This window comes from Lepisosteus platostomus, chromosome 9 (genome assembly GCF_059453375.1).
Source record: "Lepisosteus platostomus isolate fLepPlt1 chromosome 9, fLepPlt1.hap1, whole genome shotgun sequence".
Classification (NCBI taxonomy): Eukaryota; Metazoa; Chordata; class Actinopteri; order Semionotiformes; family Lepisosteidae; genus Lepisosteus; species Lepisosteus platostomus.
The window spans coordinates 27,626,665-27,653,389 of NC_142619.1; the positions used below are offsets into that span (position 1 = coordinate 27,626,665).

Here is a 26,725-nt window from a genome sequence, read left to right on the forward strand (position 1 = left end):
CTGTGTCTGATGCAAGAACCAAAGTTTATTTCAATTCAATAACTAATAGCCCATGATAAAAGTTCATAACTGTTATATGGATTTTGAGCAGGAAACCTTTGCTTGATTCAAGAGGGCATTACATTCAGGAAGATGGTGCCTGTGGTCGAAATCATAATTGCTGTAACGCTCACTGGTTTTAACCGCGAGATTGCTTCTTTTATTTTACATTTCCAGACTCGGAAGTTAACATTTCAAAGCATAAAAAGTCCACACCCTCTAGGCCCTAACACAACATAGTGAAGAATAAAGACGTTGACCTATTAATCCCTAGCAAAAACAGCTAAAATGTATCAATTTATATAGCAAGTAGTTTTTCATACAGTATGAATGAATTTGTGCATTCCAAGCTGTAGAACTGTCATTTTGTATTTCATAAGATCTGTTTTTGAAGTTGTTGTTTTTTCAGAAAAGCAGAGTTAAATAAAAAAAAATCTAGACAGGCATTTCAATGAAACTTATAAGTCCAAAAAATCAATAATTCAAGTACACACTCCAGCCATATGGTAGCTATGTTTTATTCATTAATTTTGAGTTTGTTTTCCAATTTAAAATGTTTGTAGTCGATAATAAATATAAATCTTGATAATTCAATTATTTTAATTCATTTTGCATTTAATCTATTAACATTGTAATATTTCAAACTCTTGAATTGAAAAACATTTTTTATATTAGATGTGATTATTTTCGAACTTTGCAGTGTAATTACTAAAACCCAAACACATTCGCTATTTTTGTTTCTCAAAGGTTGTGTTTTTAGGGTACTTAAATAAATAATAAATAACTGTTTGAGAGTCCCATATTACAATTTTCTAAACTTTCCAGTATACTTTTTTTTTCAATGAAATGCTTAAAATGGTATTCAGTCAGCTATTCGTTTTTCAGGGCACGAAAATAGAAATGTTGCCATTTTTGTTTAGAGGCTTCTTACGTTGTTACTTGGCCTACTCAAACAACTGTATTGCAAAAAGTGCACCGTGGACCAATAACATTTAGTACATATGCGATTGTGAGGATAAGGATATGCCTTTTGAAGGAAATTAACGACACTAACAGCCACTGTTCAAACGCTTTTATTAGCGACCAAGAAAGGCACCACACGTCTTTGTGGACGTCTCTGGACATCGTCTGGTGGACACCGATAATGTCATTATGGTAAAGGTATGCGACCTTATTGCCAGTAAAACAATCAAAGCCGTTCTAATTTTATTGTAAGTTCAGATATTACAGAGAATATGAAACCAAAAGCAGAGAATTTTCAAAAAGGACATGTTCGTATTGTGAGCTCGGAAATGTTTGTGTTGTGGAGAGGATTGTATACAGACTCAATTGTCCTTATTTTCTTCCTGTGGGCAAATACCCCACTCCTAAAATTAATTAGTTAAGCGAAGCTCCCACAGGGAACATTAGACATATGTTCCAACAGTATTCATAATGAATGAAACAGCGTATATGTCACAAGCAGTTACGGTCAGTGAAGGAAAACAAAAACTTGTAATTTCCATCATTTCCTCTTAGAGGGTCTGTGGGATTTTAAGAAATCCATAGTTCTAGAAACACGTTAAGACTTCTTTTCACTGCAGTCAAGGGGTTTTAAGAAATTCACCAGTTTCTAATGGGCAACTACTCATTAAAGTCAGACAGTTCCCGTGCAGGTGAGTTTTTATGTTTGTTCCAAGAACATTGAAACAAAGGATGTTAAACCGTGTTTTTAAACAAAAATTGTGTGCATGGACAACATTAACGTCACGTTGTTCTGTGGACACTAAATATTGTGTTAAATCGGTATTAGTGTTAGTGTTAACCTAAAAATGTATTGTATTTCTAACTTTCTAAGGCCTGCTGATAAATTACCCACCTGAAACCAGCCCACTTGTTACATTTATGGTTACATTACTAAAGTAAGTGCTTCATTAACTACAGTATATACAGTAGTACCTATATTAAATTACATTGCAGTTGTACAGTGTTTTACCTTGTTAGATAGTCCACAAAAATTGATTAATTTACTTTACTTTACAAGCATTCAGCTTTCATCACAGAGCATCACGAAAAGCCAATTTCCGTTCCACATCTGACCTTAAATTAACTGACTGGGCAAGAGGTTCTCCCAGTGTTCATATGGGTTTCTTCCAGGTTATCCATTTTCCTCCCACAATCCAAAGACATACTGGACGCTAACTGGATTCTGGATAAATTTGCCCTGGCGTGAGGGTGTGTGTTTGTGTCTGTGTGTGCCCTGCAATGAACTGCCATCCCATCCAGGGTGTATTAATGTCACATTGTTTTGTTTTACATTAAATATTGTGTTAATTCTGTGTTAGAGGTAACACAGATTTAGCCCTTTGGGCCTGTTCCATGTCCTAATAGGCTCTGGCTCCCCTGTAACTCTGTATTGTTTTGGATAAAGTGGTTAGAAAAAAAAAGATGGATGGAATTGAGTCATTGAAATGCTTTTTCCACTCGAGTTACACAACATACACAACAATTTAAATGGGAAATGTTTTTTTTTAATTATTGGGCACCAAAACTTTCTAAAAAAATGAAACAAACTGACATTTCTTGTTTACTTAAGTATTCAACCCACCCCCACTACTTTGTAGAAGCACTCTTTGCAGCAATTACAGCTTTGATCTTCTTAGGTACTGTTTGTCTCTATTAGCTTTGCACTTGATTTGGAGAATTTCACTCATTTGTCCTTGCAGATTTGCTCAAGGTCTAGCTCTGTCCAGTGGGTTGGGGATGTCGGTGAACTGCAGTCTTCTACAGATACTCAGTGGGATACAAGCCGAGGCTATGGGACACTCAAGGACATTTATCTTCTTGTTTTGAAGCCACTCCAGTGTAGGTTTTACTGTATGCCTGGGGTTGTAATCCTGTTTGAATGTGAATCATGACCCCAGTCTAAGGCATTTTGCAGAGGATTTGCCTGTATTTGGCTTCATTCATTGCTTACTCGATCCTGACAAGTGCCCCAGTCCGTGCCACTGGAAAGCATCTTCTTAAGATGATGCTGCCTCCACCATGCTTCATGGTAGGGATGATGTTACACAGGTAATGAGCCGTGTTCAGATTGCAGCTGACACAAAGTTCACATTTTATCTCATCAGATCAGAGAATCTTTTGCCACCAGGTTTCTGAGTGTCCTCCTGTCTTCTTGCAGACTCCAGACATGCTATTAACTTTCATCTAGCCACTCTCCCAGAGGCTAAATCAGTGTAATGCTGCAGAGATTGTTGTCCTCTGGACAGTTTTTCCCATCTCAGCCATGGCAATTTGTAGCTCTGTCAGTGTGGTCATTGGGTTCTCGGTCTCTTCTGTGACCAAGGTCCTTCTTACCCGGTTGCTCAGTTTGGGCAGATGGGCTCCTCAAAGATGAGTTGAGTGGTTCTGTATTTTCTCATTTCCATTCCCAAATGATGGACCTGAATGTGCTCCTGCAAACGTTCAACACCCTAGATATGGTTTCAACATCCTGGGAAGTTTAAAAAGCCCTCCCCAGATATATGTATCCTCACAATTTTATTACTGAGTTGTACAGACAGCTTCTTGGTCTTCATGCACTGTCAACTGAGAGACAGTATACACTGTAGACAGATTTGCTTCTCCTGAAGCCCAGTTAACCATTTTAACTTACTACAGATGGACCTCAGTTCAGTTTTAGAGTGATCTAACAAGAGAATCTGATGCACATGGGCTCAATTTCGAATGTCATAGTAAAGGGGGTGATTACTTATGACATATAGACATTTCAGTGTTTTCTTTTTAATTACATGTAAAAAAATTCCAGAACCTTTGTTCTACTTTAACATTATAGAGAAATATGTGTACAGTATATCAGTAGCAATAAATTAAGTATAAGCATGCTTCTATTTGAGTTTGCAACTTAACAAATTGTGAAAAATCCAAGAGGGGTGAATACTTTCTAAAATCTGTTTCACATGTGGTGGTGAAAGTTAAAAAAACATCACAAAATATCTCTGTGGCATCTCACTGCAGTACAATAAGACAATGTAGAACATCAAACACAGTCTGCGTGGTCTTCATGTTCTCCCAAAATCCTCTCTGTCCAAGAGTTGTCCTTCCCAGTTTTGAATGTGAAGGACTGAAAGCATTCAAAGATCAAGATGAATCACAAATTTACTTCTAAGGGGCTCTCTGTGGTACAAGAACAGCAAGTGGACATCTCTTACTGTGTGTCTACCTAAACGTTATTTAGATTATTTAGAGTAGGCTGTGCTGTACGAGCATTGGAAATAACTGAACCCATTTTAATCTGTCCTGTTGCTTTCCTGAGAGGGGAATATTTAATTATTATTTATAATTAATCTATAAAAGTAACAAAATCTACCTTTGGGTTGTACATTTTGGAGACGAAATCTGGAACTGAACAACAGTACTTTGGCTAATTTCAAAATATGGCTTTTCCAAATTGCTGCAGTCTAGTTTTCCAGCAATTTACCTCCATAGATTCATCTACAATATCTTTGCACAGCGATATGCTAACTGAAATTGTTCAGAAAATTATAATTGCTCATTACTACTTGAATATTAAATCTTAAGGTCCTTCTCTTTGTACTCCGACACTATTTTGTTAGAATTCAGTTTATAGTGGTTAGAACTCAGTTTGCAGTTTATAATCTGATGGAGCTATCCTGCTAGTGTTGTTCTGGTAGAGGGGGCCTTGGTGGAGCTGTGCTTCATATACCTTATTCATAGTCAAACCTTCAGTCTAAACTTTGGCTGATTGACAAAATGCAAGTTACAAGACAAGCAGCAGATGAAGAGCTTCTATTGACAAAAACACAAGAGGTCCCTGACACATACAAAACCCTCATTAAGTGAAATGATTGGAATCTCCTAATGAGTAATATTGATTTAATCTCAGTCAAAGCTTTACATTCTAAGTCTGGGGAGAGGTAGTCAATTCTAAGATTTCTGTGAATCTCCTCACACAAAGCATCTTAAGGATCAGACTATAAATTTGAAAAAAGGGGGAAATTCTGTGATAATTTGAACACAAAATAGGCTTATTGAGGTCAAGTTGTAATACTTTCGTTTTAGCTAATCATGCTACAATTACACTGTAACAATCTATCCAACCAATCTGTTTAAAATTAAATCTTGAGAGGTTGCCTTCTGTCTCATTTCGGACCTAACAATGAAGAATTGGACAGAATGTTTGCTTCTATGTGTTTTCGTTTTGGCAAGAGGTCAGAAGTCACGTGTAACAGTTTGCCTTTTTAAAAATCATCTGCTTAAGAGCTTGAAATTCACTCAATATTATACTTGAACAGCACCCTTCGTGTGCTATTCAGACCTCACAAAGTGCCTCACATGTAAACACACTATCATGCCAAGATTTTCTTTTCTCGCTCAAAACAAATAGGACTTTAATACTAGCAATACTTATATTGAGTCGGCATGTTGGATTTTATCTGGGAGGGCATTCCAGTCCTTAAAGAGGCAGTAGGACAGACAGATTGGAGCCAGTTGATGTAATAATTTATCCACCCATCCATTTTCTAACCACATTATCCAATACAGGGTTGCAGCGGAGCTGGAGCCTATCCTGGCAAGCCATGGGCACAAGGCAAGATAATACCCTGGACAGGATGCCAGTCCATCACTGGGCACACAGACACAAGCACACACTCAAGGAAGGGGCAGTTTTCCCAGGAGACAATTATCTTACCAGTATGTCTTTGGGCTGTTAAAGAAAAACCAGAGCACCCAGAAGAAATCGACATGAACATGGGGAGAAGATCCAAACTCCACTCTAGACCTCAGGTCTAGAATTGAACCTAGGGCCCCATCACTTTGCAACAATGCTAACAACTGAGCCACCCTGTAATGATTTATACATCAGTTAACTAATTTGTTACAAATTTAACAAGGAGTCAGTGTAGAGATTTCAGCACAGGTCAGGCATGCTCAGTTTGTCCAGCCTATAATCCTAGAAGCAGTATTTTATAACAGTTGACTTTTTAAGGAATTAAGGCCAGAATATAGAGAATTACTATAAATCACTCTTGACATGATGAATGGACCATAAACAAGGATTTTAGCATCACCTCGTGACAGTACTAATCAAAGCCTGGCAGCAGTCCCAAGACACTTCAGAATAACACAATGGCTGCCAGCAGGCTAGTGGGAGGTACAAATTCTAAAACAGGTGGGAGCTGCAACAAGACAGTGTAGATTTGTGAGCACAGGAACACTCTGCAATAGTTTGAATCGATTGTTTGAATTGACTGATTTTAACAGCCAGTGGAGTAAAAGGAATACTCCTGTGCACACCAGTGTGCAACCACTAAAGGCAGGGGTTCACAATCCTGGACTTTAAGGCCCACACACCCGCTGGTTTTTCTTTCTCTTTATTTTCTTGCACTCAGTTAAAAAACTGAAGCCTTAAGAGACCCAACAATAGCTTTAATTTGATTTTCTTTTTCAGTTCCTAAACAAGTAGGAGGTTGTCTTTTAAGTACTGTGTTTAAGTACATCTCCAACCTCCATCCATCCATTTTGTAACCACTTTATCCAGTACAGTCTCACGGGGGAGCCAGGGCCTGTCTTGGCAAGCAAGGGGTGCAAGTCAGGATGCACCCTGGGTGGGATTCAGCTGTTCGGTGCAACAAGCGAACAAGTTGATGCTAAAATGCATACAATTCCAAGTGCAATAAAAACCAGACAATACAGAGGAGCAGCTACAGTCATTTAAACAGTCTACAGTTTCACTGACCCGTAGAAGGGACTGTTATGATATCCCAGTCTATCTGTGATAGCAAGGGCATGAAAATATAGGAATTTGGGATAACTCAAATAACAAACTCTTATAGATTTGCCCATCCATCATGTATTTAAAAAATACATATGAAAAAATCAATCTAGTAATAACTAAAAAAAACACGTGCTGCAGAATTTCAGGCAGTTATTACAGAAACAGTGCTTGTACTGTATGTAGAAAAAGTCACCCAGTTCATAATAAATGTTACTTGCTTTTAAGTGACATATTTCAAACTTAAAAAATGTTAAAAAATACAGTAGTAGTCATGATTCACAAGCCAAGAACATCATTGACATGATGTTAGAAAACAGAGTCTGAACACAGTTTGACAAGGAAATGAAGGTATCTCTTCCTTCATCTTTCAGGGCAGGCCTTGTTTATCTGCGGTGGAGCATTCTCTTCATCCTCCTCAGTAAACTTGGGCACGGCTAGCTTGCTGCAACGGATACGAAAGCAGAAATAATTAGACACTTCATTCAATATAATATTACCCTGAAGTGGGTTATAGTCAAAGGATTCTTACACGTCAGAATATAACATCAAGAGCTGATCTGCTTGCTATGTGTTGGACAAAATAAATCCATCATGTTCCATCATGTTCTGAAGTCTCATTTATTTAGCATGATTTCCAGACAGTATTTCATTTTGACAAATGTAACCTTAACTAACAATTCTTGTCAAATGCATTTCTGCCTGTCTTTGTTCTGAGATAAAAAAATGAATATAACTTTCCCTCTTTAAACCACTTCCTTTATAATGTCTCCTTCTACCATCATCTGTGATGCCACGATGACTTGGGTGCTACAGTATATGAAGGTACAGTAGGTCTGTGATATCTTAACAGAGACCACAAAGTGCAGTATAAAGCAGATTAATTTAGTTATGCTATTATACTTTATAAATACAATGTAGGAGGTCTTCACTGGAACTTCTTTGGAATGAAAAAAATTAAGTTCTTGCTAATTGTGATTTAAATACTCAATATACCAATCACTTACCCAGCTTTGATGGGTTTCTTCAGGAGCTTGCGTGTGCAAGGAGACACCATATCATCTGTTGGACTTTTAATGTCACATCTGAACGAAATGAAAATGTTATCAAGTGTGGGCAAAGACCAAACAAATCTGTAGAGCACACACTGTATTGGATTCTAGTCACAAATGTGAGTCAATAAATTAATGTCAGACTAGAGCAAGAACCCATATCAAAGAGTAAAAAAGCCTAAATAAAAACACTTTCAAGTGGAACAAGATTAATTCCAGGCTGAAAAGTATTTTGTTGTTCAGAGCAGAATTAACCTTTACTTTTTTCCAAAATAAAAACAGTTGCCCAAATATTCCATAAGGTACAGGTGAAAAAAATAATACAGAGTTTCATAATTTTAAGCAATCGATCTATTCATTCACATTCAAATATTTTTCTGGAAGAGGTGCTTATCACTGGAAAACCTCACCCAGTTCATTACAAATGTTGTTCAGTTTTATAGCATTGAGTCAGATATGTTCAGTTAAGGGCAGCATGGCACAGGTGGTTAGCGCTGCTTCCTGGGTTCAGTTCTGTGCAGAGTTTGCATGTTCTCCCCATGTTTGTGTGGGTGTCCTCCAGGTGCTCTGGTTTCCTCCCACAGTCCAAAGACATACTGGTAGGCTAACTAGCTTCTCCGAAAATGGCCCTGGTGTGAGTGTGTGTGTCTGTGTGTGCCCTGTGATGGATTAGTGTCCCATCCAGGGTGTATCCTGCCTTGTGCCCGTTTCTTGCTGGGATGGGCTCCGGGCCCTTCCGCAATCTTGTATCAGATAAAGTGGTTAGAAAATGGATGAAGGGTTAGATTCATTGCAATATGCATACAAAAATGTAAACATACTTTTCCTGAATCTTCTTTCGTTTGATTAAGCTTGGTGTTGGAGGTTGGTTTAGATAGGCAGTGTCCTGCAATGCTGTCTTTGAACCCATATCCAATCTGAAACTTAAAGAAGAAAAACAGAAATTCAGAATGATTTCCTTGGCTTCATGTCTATGACTGAAATTAAACAGAATTCTTATACCATTATACAGTTTTTACCTTTGTTATCTTCTAATCATTCTAAACAGCCTTGTGATTTTTAACTTGAACTTTGAAGGTATGAACTTGTGGTATGAAATTAAAACTTCAAACAACTGCATCTGGGAAAGTGTACACAGCCTAGCAATGAATTAGAGCGTGCGTTCAAATGTCAGTTTCCAAAGTTCCACAATTTCAGTTTTAAATAATGTTATTGACTCGTCACAAAAGAATTCAGGAAACAACCAAACTTCACAACCCCATACATCTCAAGCAGCATACACGCACGCATTAAAAAGTAGAAAATACATTTGATTTGGATCAGTAAATTGTGTTCTCAACATATTTTCTGAGTGTATGTGTCAAGAACAACCCTCTTTTTACATGTTCCCAATTATGATAGACTGTAACAAAGCTCGAACCCTAACTCATCTAGCGAGAATTCTTCTCCATCCTCTCTACAAAGGCTACACAAATCTCTCAGTAATTTTCTTTGGACTCAGGCAGACTGCCCGCACCCTTGGCTGAAACTCCACAACTATCAAATGGGATCACAGGGGACACATTAGCATGGACAACTGCAGTACAAGCCAGAGGATATGACCTCTCCTGAGCCTACTAGAAGCTGCACAATGTGCTCCTTGGGTATTAAACCAAGGGAATGCCTGTGGCGCTGACACAGTCTGGTGATTACTGCTGTCGTCTACAAAAACAAGTTCCCTGCGGTCCCATTTGTATGTGTGTCAAATTTCATTTTTTTATCATGTGCAGCTTTTTACAAGAAAGTTGTTCTAAAAGACCACCTATCGTTAGAAGTTACCAAGCCCAGTGTGCCACCTAGTGGACATAATCCAAAGGACTTCAGTTCTAAAGAGTAATTTTTCAACAGTTGTGCTGTTGAATACAGTGCCTGGTAATTCAATACTAAATTAATAGCTGTAATGTAAAGATAAGAAATCTCGCTGAGAAATGTGCTGAGGATAAACATAGATCATTAAGAAACGTCGATGTTATTAGCTGTCATATTTTTCTGTCCCTTTCACTTTGAAGATGACCTTGTGAATGTATTCCTTGTTTTGCTACTGTAGCAATTAACAAAAATTATGCTGGTCTACTCATAAGTTTAAGAAAGTGTACAAAAAATCACAACTTTAAATTTCATCTGATTTATGAGGTAATACAGTGATAATTAGACCTAAAACCACACCCTCAGGTTTTAAAAAACACAGTCATTTTCACATGAAGGTGATGGGATAATTAATGTGAATATTTAGTGGCAGATTAAATTTATTAATGCTATACACAGAATAAAAATTAGAAACGAGATGAGGTCATTAGGCCCAACTAACTTGGGCCTAACTTAAGTTGCTAGCAGCTTATTTATCTGAGGATCTTATCCTGCTGTTTTTTTTAAGAATCCAAAATATCATATTAAACAATATGGCAGGTTAGTTTGTTCAAGACCCCTGCAACTATTTGTGTAAAAAGTGCCACTTTTTAAATTGTTCCAAACTTTAAATGTACTTTCCTATGGTTTCTGACCTCTGGGTAGTGGATTCTGTAGAAGTACAATTGTGTTGACTTTGTCAATGCCTTTGGAAAATTTGAATAGCCGAATCCAATGCCCGCATAATATTCTCTGTTCACAACATTTCGGCTCTTTCAGCCTGCTAGTGTAGGACATTTAAGTTCCAGAGTGTACCTGGTCTTCTCTGGTTCCAAATAGTCATTGTTGCAACATGTTGACCATAAATGTACACACTATTCTAAATGAGACTTAATCATAAACTCCATTCTGCTGGCTCGGCGTTTCCCATCTCACGTTATTATTCCTTCTAACAAGTTCGAGTAGGTAACTGCGTTAGCATGCGTTGCCTGCCAAGGAACAGGTAAAAATGTATCCCATCGTGAAAGGCAAAGAACGTTTCAGAAACTTTCTGCCTCTTTTCTTGCTTTTCAGCACGGAATAAACCTTTACAGTACCTTCTCTATTCTTTCTAACTATTGTACATGTAACACTGCATTTATCTAAGCTTAACGTCACGGCCAGGTGTTTACCCAGTCTGCTTGCGAATAGTTTAAATTTTATGCCTAAGAAAAACATGTCTACGGAATCAGAAACATACAAATATCGACTATTTAAAATTATTTTGGATTAGGAAATACTGTACAAATATTAAAGTAAACTACTTTCAAATGAATTTAAAAATATTTCTAGTTATTAGATATAGCTAAATTAAAGGTTATAAAGCACCACGATGTTCACATTATCCATTCTCTGGTTTCTGACGCACGTCAACAGATGTCGGTAGCTTCACATAGCTAATGAGATTAAAATAACATTTTAATTCCAAACCTGAGTTTGTTTCTGATTAACATCAGTTCTATAAACATAGAATTGGAAGATCACTAGCGGAACATAGCAACTTGAGAATGTCTCTAAGAAATTCAACAGCAATTTTAAAAGAGTAAATACACACCTTTACTGCTTATACCACTCCTAAACCTTTAATCGCTGATCACTCTGCAGGGCTGCTCAGCTGCTTTCGCCAGTTCAATGTTTTCTTTAGGCGGCGCTCAGTTACATATTTCGAATATGCAACTTCTTGATTGGCGCTGCTGCCCCGGAGATCTGGAAATGTCAGTGCAGTGAATTTCTGAGATTCCTAAGGGTGGGGAAAAACCCGTTTTTCCATTAACGGATAAAAAGCGTCTTTCGCTTCGGGCTTGACGCCTAGTGAATAAAAGTATTTGGTTTGCTGATTTAAAAAATAACAACTGCTGACAGGTTACTTTATTCAAATTGAATTCACTTGAATTTAGTATGTTGGTTTAAGAAGAGCGATGTGAGGTTAATGTCCGATATATATTTTTACTATATCGTAACGTAGTTGATTATTTATTCAATATAAACATGTCAACTTGTATTTCAGTCACACAGTAAAGGTTAGTGCGCCGTGATACCTGATAGGAGAATGATGCCGTTATATATTTTGGGGAGACTTTGTTTTTGTTACTGGGAACTGTGTCGTTCGCTTTTGTAGTGTGTTTCCCTTGATACATTTTTCCTTGGGTTTTGTTCCATTGAGTGGACAACGATAACTCTTTGTGGTACAGGAATAAAAACAATAATGCAGTTTACCCAGCCTGTGCTGGTGGTTATTGACTGGAGGTCAATATCATACCATGACACAACAGTCCATCAAAGGGGATACACACACACGTTGGGAGCAATTTAGCAACTCCACATAAGATAGACAGCATGTTGCTGGATTGTAAGAGGAAACTAGAGCAGTCAGAGAAAACCCCAATGGACATGGAGAGAACATACACACTGCACACAGAAGGCATCCCAGAAGTGCTAACCTCCAAACTACCATCAATCTATTTCATTGTACTGTACTAGTATAGATGCACTCCAAATGAAGGCTTTAGATGTAGAAAATAATTTAAAAATGGACTAAATTCCAAACAGGCTAGATGGACAAATGGACTATATTCTTATTCAACTTTCTTATGTTCCCAGGCTAAGTTCAGTTAAGCAAGCAAGAGTCCAGCTAGAATGAAAACCAACAGGCACTGGATTCAACAGAACAGGACAATGAAACCCAGGTTTAGCACCTTAAAGAATTTTATATTAAAGCTTTATACATTTTATATTAAAGTTTTTACTTTCTTCAAACCTTCCTTTGAGTACAGAAAGTTAAACAGAACTTCCTTTTTGGCTGTGAAAAGAAAAAAATAGAACAGAACTGTGCCATCATTTAATTTATTTTGACTTTGTTGAAAACATTTTAAACTAAAATACCATGTACTTTCTGAAATGGAAATGCATGACAAAGAACAACATTCTCATCATTAAGACTTCTATTTAACTGCATTAAAGATAATATCACCTGTTTTAGAAGATAAAGAATCCTTAAAACTATGCACGGATGGGTTTATACTTATTAGATTGCATGTATATACTTGTAAATAAAACCCTGCAAACTCTCTACCTTAAAGCAGAACCATCACACATTAACTCGTCATGTTTTGTTATAACTTGCCATTAAAGTAGAACCACATTAAAATTAATTCTGCAAAACACAATGTAAAAATGTATTCTGAAAGTACTTTATATCAAAATATTTATCTAATTCAACTTAAGGTTGCACAAATCAGGATATTTTACCATGAAAATAGTTTATACAGTAGCTAAAATACTCACAAATGTTTTGTTCAGCTTTATGCATGTTACATTAGCACAAACAGTAAAGCAGGGGTAAATGACATACTGTATTTACAGATTTTACTATTAGATATGAAAAAGAACAGCACAGTTAGCAACAAAGAAGCTTTTAAAACTCTATCAGTCATGAGTAGATTTAATCCAGCAGAATGTTTTGTCACTGAAATGGCCTTTTTATGCATTTAACTGAAATATAGCATAACTGCTTTATAACAACTGTTAGAATAAATGGATAATAAGGTAACTATTTCACAAAAAGGAGAACAAGCTGGTTGGTGCCCATAACATGTAAACATTTCAGTTAGCCTTCAGTGTTCGGCAAGTGAACGTCCTTATACTGCATATAATAACTTCAAGAGATTTTTCTCTAGCATTTAAGAACAGTGAAAACAAGCAATGTTTGTGTTTAGTCATTTTTTCCCCAAAAAATAATCACTCTGTTCCATAGATTTACGTGAATATGGCTGCGCTACCTTGAAATTATTTGTTTGTCCTACCACTGAGGTTCAGGACAATGTTTAAATTAAACTTTAAGGTCTAAACTAAACACTTCATTAAGCACTGTCAGAAGCAACACAGTAATAACAGCAGTTTCTGCTGTGATTCAGGAACTTGCATGGATATTTATTACTGGTTAGTTAATTCTTCCTAGAAAACGTCATCTTGACCAACACACAGTGCTAAAGGGAGGAAAGTTTATCATTTTTGGATTTATGTAATCCAAGTGTTAGTTATAACAATCCTAGTATGATTAAATTACATATTGTGCAGTAACACAATGAAAAAAAAAGGTAAATTAAAGAAATTAGTTCAATAGCTCGCACTAAATCCTTTAGAGATGCACTTTTATATTTATATAGAAGGACTGATCTGCAAATACCTGAGCCAAAAGCACTAGTCACTTTTTATCTCACTGTTATAATAAAATAATTAAGGACTTACCAATTTAAGAGATTGAGCTATACACAGATATATTATAATGGTCTACTGAAAAGTATAAAATACAATTTCTCTTTCCTAAAGTGGACTACCTAGGGTAGATGAAGATTGTAGTACTTTGTCTTGGATATTTCAGACCAGAATCCTACCTTTCACAGAATTCTCTCTAAACAAACCTCTGTAGTAAAATATTCTAGTGCTTTATAGTTTTTCCACATTGGTAGCAGTGACTTGGATTTTTCATGTTTCAATACTTAAAATTAACGTCACACCATTACTTTGCAACAATCATGACACTGTCCAGTGGAGGACTAGAGACACATCCATTCATTTCTAGCTGATTTGAGGAGACTGCTTTAATTCTATGGCCTTGGCCAGAATCCCCATGCAATGCCAGGCAGCATCAGGGCAATGATGATAGAAGAAAAGAGGTTCACAGCATTGTTGTCCAGAATAGGCTTTCCGCTTATCCGCTTCGTAGAATTTGTTTCGTAGTTCACAACCTTTCCAATGCTTTCATCATAACCTGCAAGACAAGTGTATTCATTAGTACATAGACAAATCACATTGACACAGAGTTCCACAGTTTCCTTACAAAGAATGTGCTCCTGCTGGGAGTGGACAGTACAGTACTGCATGTAATATGTAGGAAACTGAAAGTGTTGAAGTATTGTTAGAGAAGAACACAGAGTAGAAAAGACCTGTTGTTTCACTGTGAGTACTGAAAACTGAGGACAAAATAATTCATAAAGAACCTCCATAATATAAATAGCCAAAATTGCCTATTGCTTGCTGTTCTTTTGGAAAATCTTTATTCTGTAAGTATCAGTTATCAAGCTACGACTGCTATACTGCACCCAGAGAAGGAGAATCCGAGTAGAACCCCTTACAGAACCATTCACTTTCTGAGACACTGCAAACTCCACAGCACCTTGCAGGAGAGGATGTGCCAACTGGAGGAAGAGAAGAGTCGCTCACAGATGGCTATGCAAGTCTGTGGTTGCTCAACAACGCACAGGAGCCAATGTTTTACCGAGAGCTGAGAAGACTCTGGCAGACAAATGTCCATCCTACGGTTCTAACATTTGTACACTGCCTCTTGGGGCATCCCAGTTATCGGCAACCTGTGAAAATGTGGCCATCAGGTCCAATCTGAATGCCAAGAAAGTGTTTTTAAGTCTTGAAAAGCCTCTATAAGCCCAGTTTTGGATTCTCAGTCTAATATTGCAAAGGAGAAGCATGTGAATGCACTAGGCAGCTCAATCCGGCGTGCCAGGTAAGGTGCTACAACACTAGAGGGCAGTGTTGAGACACTCCAGACATTTCGCACAGGGATATCAGGGGATTGGCGTCTCCTGTCTGACACCCTGGAAGGTGGCCAGTTTCAGCAGCAATCCCATAGGGGACTGAGAAATGTTACAGACACGTCTGTTCTGAGGAAGAGAGATCAGGGATGTTTTGAGCAAAATGCCTGCTCATGTTTGACCTTCAGGGAAAACCCATCTCATGGCGAGGCATTTAATTCGTAGTGGAAGGTTAAAATCTTTAAGGTTAGGAGCACGTCATCTGGGAGTGGGGAACTCCTAGACCTTTCTAGACCTTTCTGGTTACTGAGAGCAGGGAAAACTCTTAAAAGAGCAGCCTCGGTGGTTGCTGTGTAAGCCTGCTGATACAAAGGAAGATGGGAGTGGAGCAGCCAAAATAGGACCTGAGGTTTCTTTTCACTGCTTTCCTTTCACTCCATTAGTAAGGTGCAGCAAAAGGAGCTGAAGGTGCACAAATGACAAAACCCAGGTTAACAGGTTAAAAATAACAGCATTGGTGCTTGTCACCATTAACAAGAGGGTTAGTGTGTGAAGGCTCCCCTACCCTTGGCTGCCATCAAAGGGGATCAGTCACAGCAAATATACTGTATATATTTTATTCACACCTTTTAGGTATATGATGGAGGTAACTGTTTTAGGATCCATTTCTCCTGCTCAACTTTGCAAGACAACAATGACTAGATCATTAGCTTGACAAACGAAAAACCCGGACGTGGCAGCTATACTCAGAGAAGCAACATTCCTTTGCTCACTAAAACGTTAGAAAAAACCTGCATTGTTTTTATCAGTTATCTTTTCAAAGTAACCGCTTCTTTTCCGTGTCATATTTTGAGACAAAAAGGTACATCTCATAATAGAAAGAGGTTGGTTATTAAAAGAAACACACCGCAGAGACCTTGGCGCTGGAAGATCGTCTCGCAAGACGTTGTCCATGACTCACCTGAATACTGCATCGTGGCTCCTAAGTAAGAATCCAGCAGTGACCCCAGGAATCCAGCTGCACCACCGTAGGCTATAATAGGCCACTGCGGAGCTGCCAGATGCAGATCCTTCACGAAAAGGAGCTGTGTGGTGAAGTATGCCAGGCCCACCACCATTCCTCCAAGCAAACTGGCCACCAGCCCCATGGGGGACACTCCTCCATTTGTACCTGAAGACAGCAGCCAGTAAACACACAGTTCTCTTAGCCCCTTTGTAAATTATACAAAAAGTGAAATATCAGAAATCAGAAGACTTCACCACCCCCTCTCTCCTTTGTATCTATTACAGAGATTGCCATCTAACGATCAACATTTTATCTTGTTTGCATTTTATGAGGAGAATAACTTTTTGTATCCGCTCTCTTCTGGACACCTAGGTGAATCCAAGAAGCTTGGTCACTTATTTTTATGTGCAGTGATATCATCTCTTGAGGCTCCATTTCCTTTTCTGTATGATCATGAAAAAAGATTTTGCGGAGAGCAGCAGTTTACTACTGAGCGCAAAGAATCATAAACCAAAAGAAATCTATGTGCTCAGTTAAAAAAAATGGCAGATGGCACTCATTCAGAAAATGAAATGAGAATTTTTGGTTACTTTTTAAATTCTAAGACACAGAGATCACTTCTTCAAGATTAAAATACTTCACTGTCTGCTTTGAGCCAAAAGACGCAAAACACTAACCAGCAGACAGTCATGGGTTTCACTGTTAACATCCCCACATTTCATGTATCAATCTCTTTAAAGGGCCGTGACACTCACCAAGACATGCAGACTCAAAATGATTGAATGTCTTTAAGGACTAAAAGCACTAGAATGCTTACAAATCAGAATAAACATGCAGTTTTATTATTTTCACCATTTAATGACCCCATAATGACAGCATTAAAGGTTCAATGTTTCACACATTTGGAGTAGACAGTTTGGTGACCAAACCCTGCTTTAACAAAATTGCATAACTTAAACACACTCTTTCTTCCTAGATATTTGACCTCAGTCTTTTTCTTAGAATGCTTGCACCGTGCTAAGAAAATGTCTCTTGCGCACTACATAGGACACAAAGTCCTGAAAATTGGATATGCTTTTTAGAAAAGCAAGAAGATTGCGTCAGCACTGCTTAATCATTTGAGGTCTTCCATGGAGTCCTTTAAGTTTTCTGTGTGAAATAAAAGATGTGACACAGTCTCACAAAAGTGACCAATTGTACCCATTTATGTGTAAAACAGCCATTACTGAGTCAACCACAAGGTAACAGCTGAAAATGTTTGGAATCTAAGGCCTGTAGACATTTTACTAACAGAATAATGAATCCGGATTTAGAACAATGACACTGAGTCAGAAAGTGTCAATCCAGGCAGTGGTTTGGGAACAAGTAAGAGCCCCTCTTTCCTTTGGTGCAAACACTCCAAATCCCTGCAGCAGTATAGTCACACAGGACATCATGTTGCTGTGCTACAGTAGATGAAGGCCTTCAAAGGCAACCCAGGTCTGGAATTGAACCCGGAGCTCCAGCGCTGTGGGGCGGCAATGTAAACCACTGCACCACAGTGGTGGACTACAACCATACTCTTATTATTTAAAAACCTTTGCATGGTTGCAGGAATGCAGCATTTTCTAAATGGAAGTGTCTTGTTCATCTATCTTTAATATGATTCCGTTATGAATCCTAGCTATGGTGCCCATGGCTGAATGCCACTTCAGGCTTGCTCCATCTAGCACACCTACATTTTTCTCTTAATTTAACATGTGAAGCTATTACACCTTTCCATCTGGCCTGCTGTGCAGAGTACAGCTACTTCAGTGGGAGATGTGAATCTACTAGTACACGTAAAGCACTGGATGCAAAGAGCTACCATACTGTTATTATTTAAACAGTTATGTATGATGAGCCAGCAGCCATATCACCCTGCAGCTCTCAACTGGCTACCCACTGAAGCTAAGCCGGTTTGAGCCTGGTCAGTACCTGAATAGGAGACCTTCTGGGAAGCTATGGTTGCTGCTGGAAGTGGTGTTAGTGGGAAAAGCAGGGGGCACACACACTGCGGTCTGTGTGGGTCCTAATGCCCCAGTATAGTGGCGGGGACACTCTACTGTAGTGGGCGCCATCTTTCAGATGACTCTCAGTGGTCATTAAAGATCCTCAGGCATTTCTCGATATGAGTAGGGAGTTATCTCAATGTCTGGGCCAAATTTCCTCCCTCGGCCTTTACTGTGTCCTCCAAATTGTCCCCATGTATGATTGGCTTGCACTTGCCCTGCGATGGACTGGCGCCCTTTCCAGGATGAACCCTGCCTTGCGCTCGTTGCCGGGTAGGCTCCAGCTTCCCGCGACACCGCATGGTATAAAGCGGTTTGGCAAATGACATGACACTTATGTATGATTGCACCATTTGATAAATACATGTGTCCTATGTTCATCGATACATAATAATAGGATTCAGGTGTGGCATACTGTACATACTGTTTTACAGAAGATCCTTGTCAATGGCCCTAGACCACGGATAAAAGTAACATTAAAAAATGATACCTACCCACAGGGACTTCTTTCCACGTTGTGATTAATCTCGGTGATCTTGAGCCGAGAACAGTTCCTACTTCAGATGCCCAGGTGTCCCCAGCACTGCATGCCAAGGCCCCCAGGAGAGCTAAACACATCCAGGTTGCACTATACTGCTTCCCAAAGTCCACTGGAATCTCCCCTGGGCCTGTCTCAATCATGTACAGCAGGGCCAGCTCTGTAGGCACTCCTCCATTGCAGAAAACCTGCACCCAGTTCCTCTGGCCACCTGAAACACAACCATAACTGTCTTTGTTATGGGGGTTCTGGGTTCCATAAACCCTAAACATAACCAGGACACCAGTACAAGGGACATAATCCAGCTATACTCCACGTTGAGCCGGTTAACACCAAAATAAAACAGATCTGTCAATCCCCACCCATAAGTTAATTTTTGTATAAATGAAATCATTTTTACCTTCTTTATATTCTGGATCTATACGTTTCTTAACTTCTCCCTTCCACTTGGTCAGTCTGGATGAAGTGACAAAAAATGCCAACAGAGAAGAGAAGAAGCTCATGTTGGCCATGGTAAGAATGAATCCAACTACCATTGCTGACAAAACAAAAACAAAAGAATAACAAGTTACAGCATTTTTTTTTAGTGCAGCCTTTCCAAAACCAATACTTCAAATAATGTTTCACTTGTGGAAAAGTTCCATAATATGCTTTGGAATCCCATGATTTTCAGGAATCAAAGAGAAACAAAGACTTAAGTGTTGCACTATGGATCAGACCTTAAAATCTTAAATGGATCAAAACCAAATAATAAAGTATTTGTGCCCTTTTTTACTCATATGATAATAATTTATAGAATAAAATATGAAGGGTGAACAAATTATTTCTGCAGTAAGACAGAAAAATTAAATTAAATTAAAGGGTGACTAGTTCCCTTCTTCATGTACTTTATTATATTGAGACAGAACGATTTACATTTTCCAATTCCAAGATAGCTAAATCCTAACCTCTGATACGTGAATTAACAACTGATAGAAAAGTTTAAAATGAGGTCTGGATCTTATGCACACAAGAGAATCTACTGCCGTCTTTTTTTTTTAAGTCCTGGAATCAAAAGGTGTATTTACACAAAAAAATTGTCCTAGGAATCCAATGCATTGTGTTTTGCAACAATGCACTGCATGGTATTTTCTTCTTCAGAGAAGAGCCTGAGCATGAATACAAGTTTTGTAACCCTAAGACATACAATACTTATGTTATACGAAAAGTTATGCAAAATATTGTGGTGAATGACAGCACCATACGGTTCATCAGTAAAAATTTATGTTTAGAGAGGGCGTTCTACAGACAGGTTTCTTATATGTGGCATTAAGTAACTAAGTCTCAGCTCCTGAAATTCTATGAACAACGAAGTGCAAAGTACTGCAGTTTTGTACGTTAACTGTGGTAACCTTATACTCTAAAACAAAGATGCTTTTAAAACACCTTTTCAACCTACAGCCAAATAAAAAGCATACTCTACCTCCCAGAGCTCCACTATGGTCAAGACTTTTCCTTTTCAGAGCACGTGAGGTAAGACACAAAGGGACCAAAATTGAAAACAGCCAGCGCCATGGAGAGACAGGCTGCAATGTACCTGGAAAATGTAAAAATATAGTGTTTTGTCAAGATTCTGAGGTACTGCGTTTTTGCAGGATTGCTCATTTTATACATGTATCACATTTAAGGAATCCATAAGAATGAATCATTTTTACACAAAATCTGATTGATATGCAATCTCAGCTGTAGTGAACTTATTTTTTTAGTTTAAAATTAATTAACAAATGCTGTTGTACTGTCTTATGCATAGTATGTCTTTATGTTATCAGGTGCAAAACAAATTCTGTTTTTTACATAGAGTTTGAACAAGAAAAATGCCATTAACCATCCACATTGTAAAACAGCTGACCAACTGAACTGGCTGATTCCCATCTCACATCCATTTTATTGGTAGTTCGCAATAGTTTAAGATATACACTATCCACTCCATCATAATATAATCTATACTGTCTACATGGCATAGTGTATATTACATAGAAACATCAGCCAAATTATTTGGTCAATATGGTCCAGAAATATTTTCAATACTTGCATCCCATATACATACTGTGCTTTTCAATCTGCCGAAACAGCAAACGCAGTTATTTGTGCTTTACAGCCAAGAAATTGTATTAGTGATCAGAATATTAGTATGTCTAGTTAAATTTAAATATAGAAACGGCGAGTTCTTGCCCTAATCTTGGGAGTGTTCTATTTTTTTTTCTTTAGCACATAATTTGCACACTCAGCTGGATATGAATGAGGAGAGTGACTTGTCCAGTCTATGATTTTCTATTGAGGCATTGCCCCAGTACGTATGGCGACAGTAGACATTAGCAGACAGTGTTTCTGTAAACTTCAGAAGTCATTCTGTTGCTGCCACCACTAGGGCCATGACATTCCCTCCACCAGGATTCAGGCAGCATCCTCAGGTCCTTTCCTTTCCACACTTTAACCTTTCCATTGACTGTAATTTTTGTTTCATCTGCCCATAAAACTTAAAACATAAAACTGTTACTTGGATAAACTTTGTACTTCAAGCATTCCCCCCCCATCTGTCTTATCTTTTCTTGGTGCTGATGAGAGGTTTACATCATGCAGTGTAGCTTCACATTTCTGTTGTCTTAGTCTTCTGCGAACTGTGAATTTTAATTGCTTCTCTCCTGTTGTCTGGATATTGTTATGATTTCACTACTGACCGTTTTAAAGTTTTCCTTGACAGCTTTGATCATTTTTCTGTAACTACCTGCAGATGTTTATCTTGGCCGACACAGTCGTGTCTGACTGTTTATTATACCATTGGTTTATTTCTTCGTCAGTATATTCCCAATTGTTGATTCTGTTAAGTCTAACTATTGTACAATGGCTCTGACTGAGATTTTTTTAATAAAATAAATATAAAATCTATAATAATAATTATAATAATAATAATAATAATAGTAATAATAATAAACTTTATTTTATATAGTGCCTTTAAAGGTGGCTTCTCGAAGCGCTTTACAGGATGACAATAACAATAAATAAGAGAATACGACAATAAATAAGAAGAATACACAAAATAAAACACAATTACAATATATAGAGGAGACTGTGGATGGTGGTACTAAGAAAAGCAGAGGGGTGAAGAATGGAACCAGTTAAGTTAAGGCTTTTCTGAAGAAGAGGGTTTGGAGTCTGGATTTGAAGGAGTTTAGAGAAGATGACTCTCTGATATCCTTTGGCAGAGAGTTCCAGACCTTGGGGGCATAACAGGAGAAGGCCCTGTCACCCATACAATGTAGATGGGCTTGGGGGACAGTTAGGAGAGCAGAATTAGAAGAGCGAAGGCTGCGAGGTGGGGAGTAGGGCGATAATAGTTCAGACAGGTACTGAGGTGCCAAGCCATGCAGAGCCTTATAGGTGAGCATGAGGATTTTAAAATCTACACGGAATTTGACCGGAAGCCAGTGCAAGGACTCCAGAATAGGAGTAATGTGAACACTTGCACTAGACCTGGTCAGGATTCTGGCTGCTGAATTTTGGACATAAAATACATAATATATCAAATAAATATATAAAATTAATATATTAAATAAAATAAAATTTGCCCCTTTATCTTTACCAACCAACTAACATTTTTTAATTTTGACTTTTAACACCAAACGCTGAAGTCAAAGTAAAACAAGAGTGGCAGCATGTGCTTGCCTCTTTTATGAGCCTAAGTACTCAACAACATGAACCTGACTGACAGGGGACACCTGTCAGTCAATTGCCAACATACATTGACATAGAACTGCATCGTTTAATTGACTGAACGGTACAATTGAACTGAGTTCACCAAAATACATAGGAGCTGCACTTATCAGTCTTTTTTTTCTGAAAATTTACTATTAGAATAGATTTCACAGTAAATATCCCACTTCACAGCCTCAGTACTCTTGGATAATGCTGTATATCAGAATAAAGAAATATATATTAAATACAAAAGCTTATCAATGGAACCTGGTCGCACAGAACTTAATGTATTAAAAATGTATCTTGCTTCATATGAAACTCACCACCAAGTCAGTATTTCAACAAATAAAACTCACCGTAGTATGTACTTGCAGTCATGGAAATAATCCAGAATGACAAAGAGATTGCCAGGGTCATACACAAAACTATCATATCAGTCATCATTTTGAAATATTCTTTCATCAAGATGTCATCTTCAAACTGGGGCATAGCAATTATTGTAAAGAGCACCTGAAAAAGATAAATACCCTGGGGTTAGTACAATCTGGGTCAGGTATTCTATCTCTAATTGGACCCATTGATTCAAGAACAATTTCAAATAACATTGAGGGTTTTTTTTGGAGACACAATCAATAATGGGCTTTGGATCCATCTCATTGAAATGAGTGCCCTCAGACTTGACAGGCCTGCCTTGTTTTCACACAGCCCGCAGGGAACCATTTAAATATTATATTGCATGAAGTCATCATCCGTCTATAAAAAACCCCTGTGAACATAAAAAACACTCATTTCCAAAAAAGACATTCAGTTACAATAAACTTGACGGCATATAACTTTCAACTAGGCACATATTAAGGAGAAATTGTATTGGTACAGCATTCTGTTAGATCCAATTAGTAACAGCTGGGGGTTTCTTGGTAAAGTGAGTTACTTCTTGCTCACAATGCATTTGTTATAGATAAGACTTAATTAAAACAATAATAATAAATCAATCAGAATTGTCTTTCATTCTACTATTATTTACTCTACATGGGATGGGCAACTACATTTCACACACAGAAACATTAGAGTACATCAGATTCTAACCAGGTTTGTTCAATGCTTTACACATTAGATTTATTACCAGTTAAAATAATCTTTAGAATTATCTATGGTAAGTAAACTCTTTTTAAAAAACGGAAACTGTCGCCAACACCTAAGAGAGTCCCGACAACCTAATCCCATCCTACTGTACAAATCTGACTCTGGCCTGGGGTCATTACTTCTGACTCTGGCCTGGGGAGAATTTTAAACAGACAGTTGCTGTTGTTCGTGACACCTCAGGAATAGCATCATCAGGAACAGCCATTGGGCCATAAGTGGAACATTCACTCACAAACCCCCCATTCATGGTAATAACATAAGGTGACCATGACTGGACTATACAACCCTCTAAGGGCACTTTGAGAAATACACTTTGTGTCTCCTTCAGCATTGTTTTAAAAATGGCTGTTTTCATCACATTCAAACTCATCTCACACTTTCACTGGACTGTGCTGTGACTCCTTGCATCCCTACACTACCCTTGTCGGCACTGAGCCAGTTGGGCGCCACCTCTTGGCGAGCCCTGGCCTCAGTCATCTAGTGACGTGACTGAGCTCAAACTGGCAATCTCTGGGTAATACTGCCCAACTTCTGTTCATCTACTGTAAATGGTACACCAAGTTCTCAAACACAGATTCCCTGTGATCGAAGGCAAGTCAGACTTTAATATTCTTCCAAAATTCAGTCAATAAAACAATTTTCCTACATATACATAAAGAAAATGACTGAATAAGAAGTAACAATCATAAATTCATATTGCACATCATCAGTTTCCATGTTTATTGAATTTATTCTGTTTCTTGATGTTGTGTGCTGTTGAGATGTCAACCCCGTATTCCTCACCCAGTTTACACAAAGAAACCTTTCTTTATCATTTTTGTAACAATTCAATTTCTTTACCACGGACAACGTCATCGCATGACTCCCCAAATCAAGTAATCACTTTCTCCGCATTAATAATTTCGTGTGAAAGAGTACTGCGAGTCTGTTGTAGCTTTAATACCGTTGGTACAATGATACCATTGTCAGTCTTACACTGACATATTTAACACACGTAATTCGCTATCAGACAAACTATACCATTTACACGTGACAAATACAGTATCTTACAAAAGACACGTAGCTTCTTAAACTCAACTTACAGTGTAAACAAAACAGTCTATACTTTTTTGGACAATTAAAGCTATTTGGCTACGAGCGATGCGTTTTTTATTGCGGTCAAACACATCATGTACTGCAGCAGCGACAAGTGAACTTCAGGGAGGGAATTCGTGCCCCGAGTGTCTATTAAAATCGATTAACTAAGCAGAAGAAAAGTAAGTCCGAAACAACCAATGAATTATTGTGTTTACACTTTCTTAAAATGTTTCATTTTGAAATGCGACAGAAATGCAACCCATTACTGAACAAAAAGCAAAGAAGGGTGTTGAGGGAGCGTGGGGGGCAGACACATATACCGCCACACACCCCCATAAGGGTGAAGAGCACCTGGTCCAAAGCGGCCTCCACATCGGTCTCAGACTAAGAAAGAACAAATTACCACTTAAATGGCGCCTTGAACTGGAGTATTGCAAACTGTTTTGTCTAGTGCTTTATCTGCAACACTTATTAAAGGGAAAATGGGTAGTGTTTGCTCAAGCATGAGGCATACAGCACTACATGAGATAACAAACACACTTTATCTGCATTTCTACATTAAGATTAATGCCATCCATAGTCATGCTCCGACAAGCATTTTGGAGCAGGCATCTCCCATTCATTCGGCCGCTTAGAAATCCTTAGGTCCTTAGAAATCCGCCTATGCATGTTTATTGTACGTCTTCTTTCACGTTTTGCATTAATTACCTAAGTTATAAAAACACCGCTCATCCACAGAAGAGCTGCGACTGTCACCATAATAGTAATATTAATACCGAGGCCTGTATGTCAAGTGAAACAGAAATATACCTGGACTGGCCACGGCCATAGCGCTTTCTTTTTCTCGCGATCTTCATTGCGAATAAATTCAGCCTTGGCCTGATAAACGCTGGATTTCGAATACGTGTTGGATATATTTTCACTCCCAGTTTATTTGCGGAACCAAAGTTGATAAAGAAATGAACTACACTTGTCGCACGGAAATACGATATCTACACTTCCTGTGGATGCCCAGTGGTTCGCTCTTGTCAAGATGTTTCTTAAAGCTACAATGCACTTGTCGCAATCAACAGTCTCCCGTTGATTGCGGTGATTGCGGCAGGGAAAGTACGGTCTTTAACAATCCTGTAGTCTGAAGAAATCTATCGCTCAGACTGTATTCCCTGTCTGCATTGATTTGTCTTTTTCGTTGTTCATTTTCTTCAATGCCAATCAAAAACAACCTCACATCAATAGAAACGTCAGAGACTGGGTTGTAAGATTAGTCTTATTTCTTACGTTATATCATTTAGTAAAATGCAATAAATTCAGCTGGAGAAACGAGAAAGCGAAATGCGGTTAAAAGCATGAAAAATATGACGCTGATACATTGAAATAGACACGTTTTCCTTTTAATTATATTAAAGCTAATCTACTTAAAATAATATCAAGTTTTCGAAGCTACTGAATTTATAACTTAAATTATAAAGTGTTTTATCAACAATGTATAACTTGTTTTATTATAAAAAATACGTTTTTAATGTAGGTGGATTACGTTATTAATCAACCCTTGCTGACAGTTTTCCCTTCAAGTTGTTTATTATATATTAACTGTCTCGAGATTGTGATGTTCGAGACCTGAAAGTGATCCTCAGTGATTTCGTTGAGAATAACTACGATAAAATTAAACGAAATGTAAATATATTAAATCATTTTGTGTAAAATTAACAGTGTTTTTTTAAATGAAAGGTTAAAGCCTAGAATTACTGTCAAGATATAAAGTACTAAGTACAAGATTTTATCAGTATTATAAAATGCAAGAAAGTTTTCATATTAGTTTTCAAGATTATACAGTTAGTCTGGCCCGTTTGGTTGCTTG

The 26,725-nt window shown here is 37.9% G+C and overlaps 1 protein-coding gene and 1 long non-coding RNA gene across 2 annotated transcripts; both read right to left on the reverse strand.

The window, feature by feature from the left end:
- Nucleotides 1-7,024: 7,024 nt before the first annotated feature.
- LOC148654695 (uncharacterized) lies at nucleotides 7,025-12,342 on the reverse strand. The gene is made up of 4 exons (XR_015941117.1): nucleotides 11,348-12,342; nucleotides 8,691-8,792; nucleotides 7,825-7,902; nucleotides 7,025-7,262 (listed from the first exon to the last, which is right to left on the reverse strand). It is a non-coding gene; the product is annotated as an uncharacterized LOC148654695 (long non-coding RNA).
- Nucleotides 12,343-12,967: 625 nt separating this feature from the next.
- tmem19 (transmembrane protein 19) lies at nucleotides 12,968-25,886 on the reverse strand. The gene is made up of 7 exons (XM_088644545.1): nucleotides 25,678-25,886; nucleotides 23,004-23,157; nucleotides 20,378-20,491; nucleotides 19,316-19,453; nucleotides 18,872-19,126; nucleotides 16,303-16,512; nucleotides 12,968-14,563 (listed from the first exon to the last, which is right to left on the reverse strand). The coding sequence occupies exons 2-7, from the start codon at nucleotides 23,134-23,136 to the stop codon at nucleotides 14,400-14,402; spliced, it is 1,014 nt and encodes a 337-aa protein (XP_088500671.1). The 5' UTR covers nucleotides 23,137-23,157; nucleotides 25,678-25,886; the 3' UTR covers nucleotides 12,968-14,399.
- Between the last annotated feature and the right edge of the window lie 839 nt (nucleotides 25,887-26,725).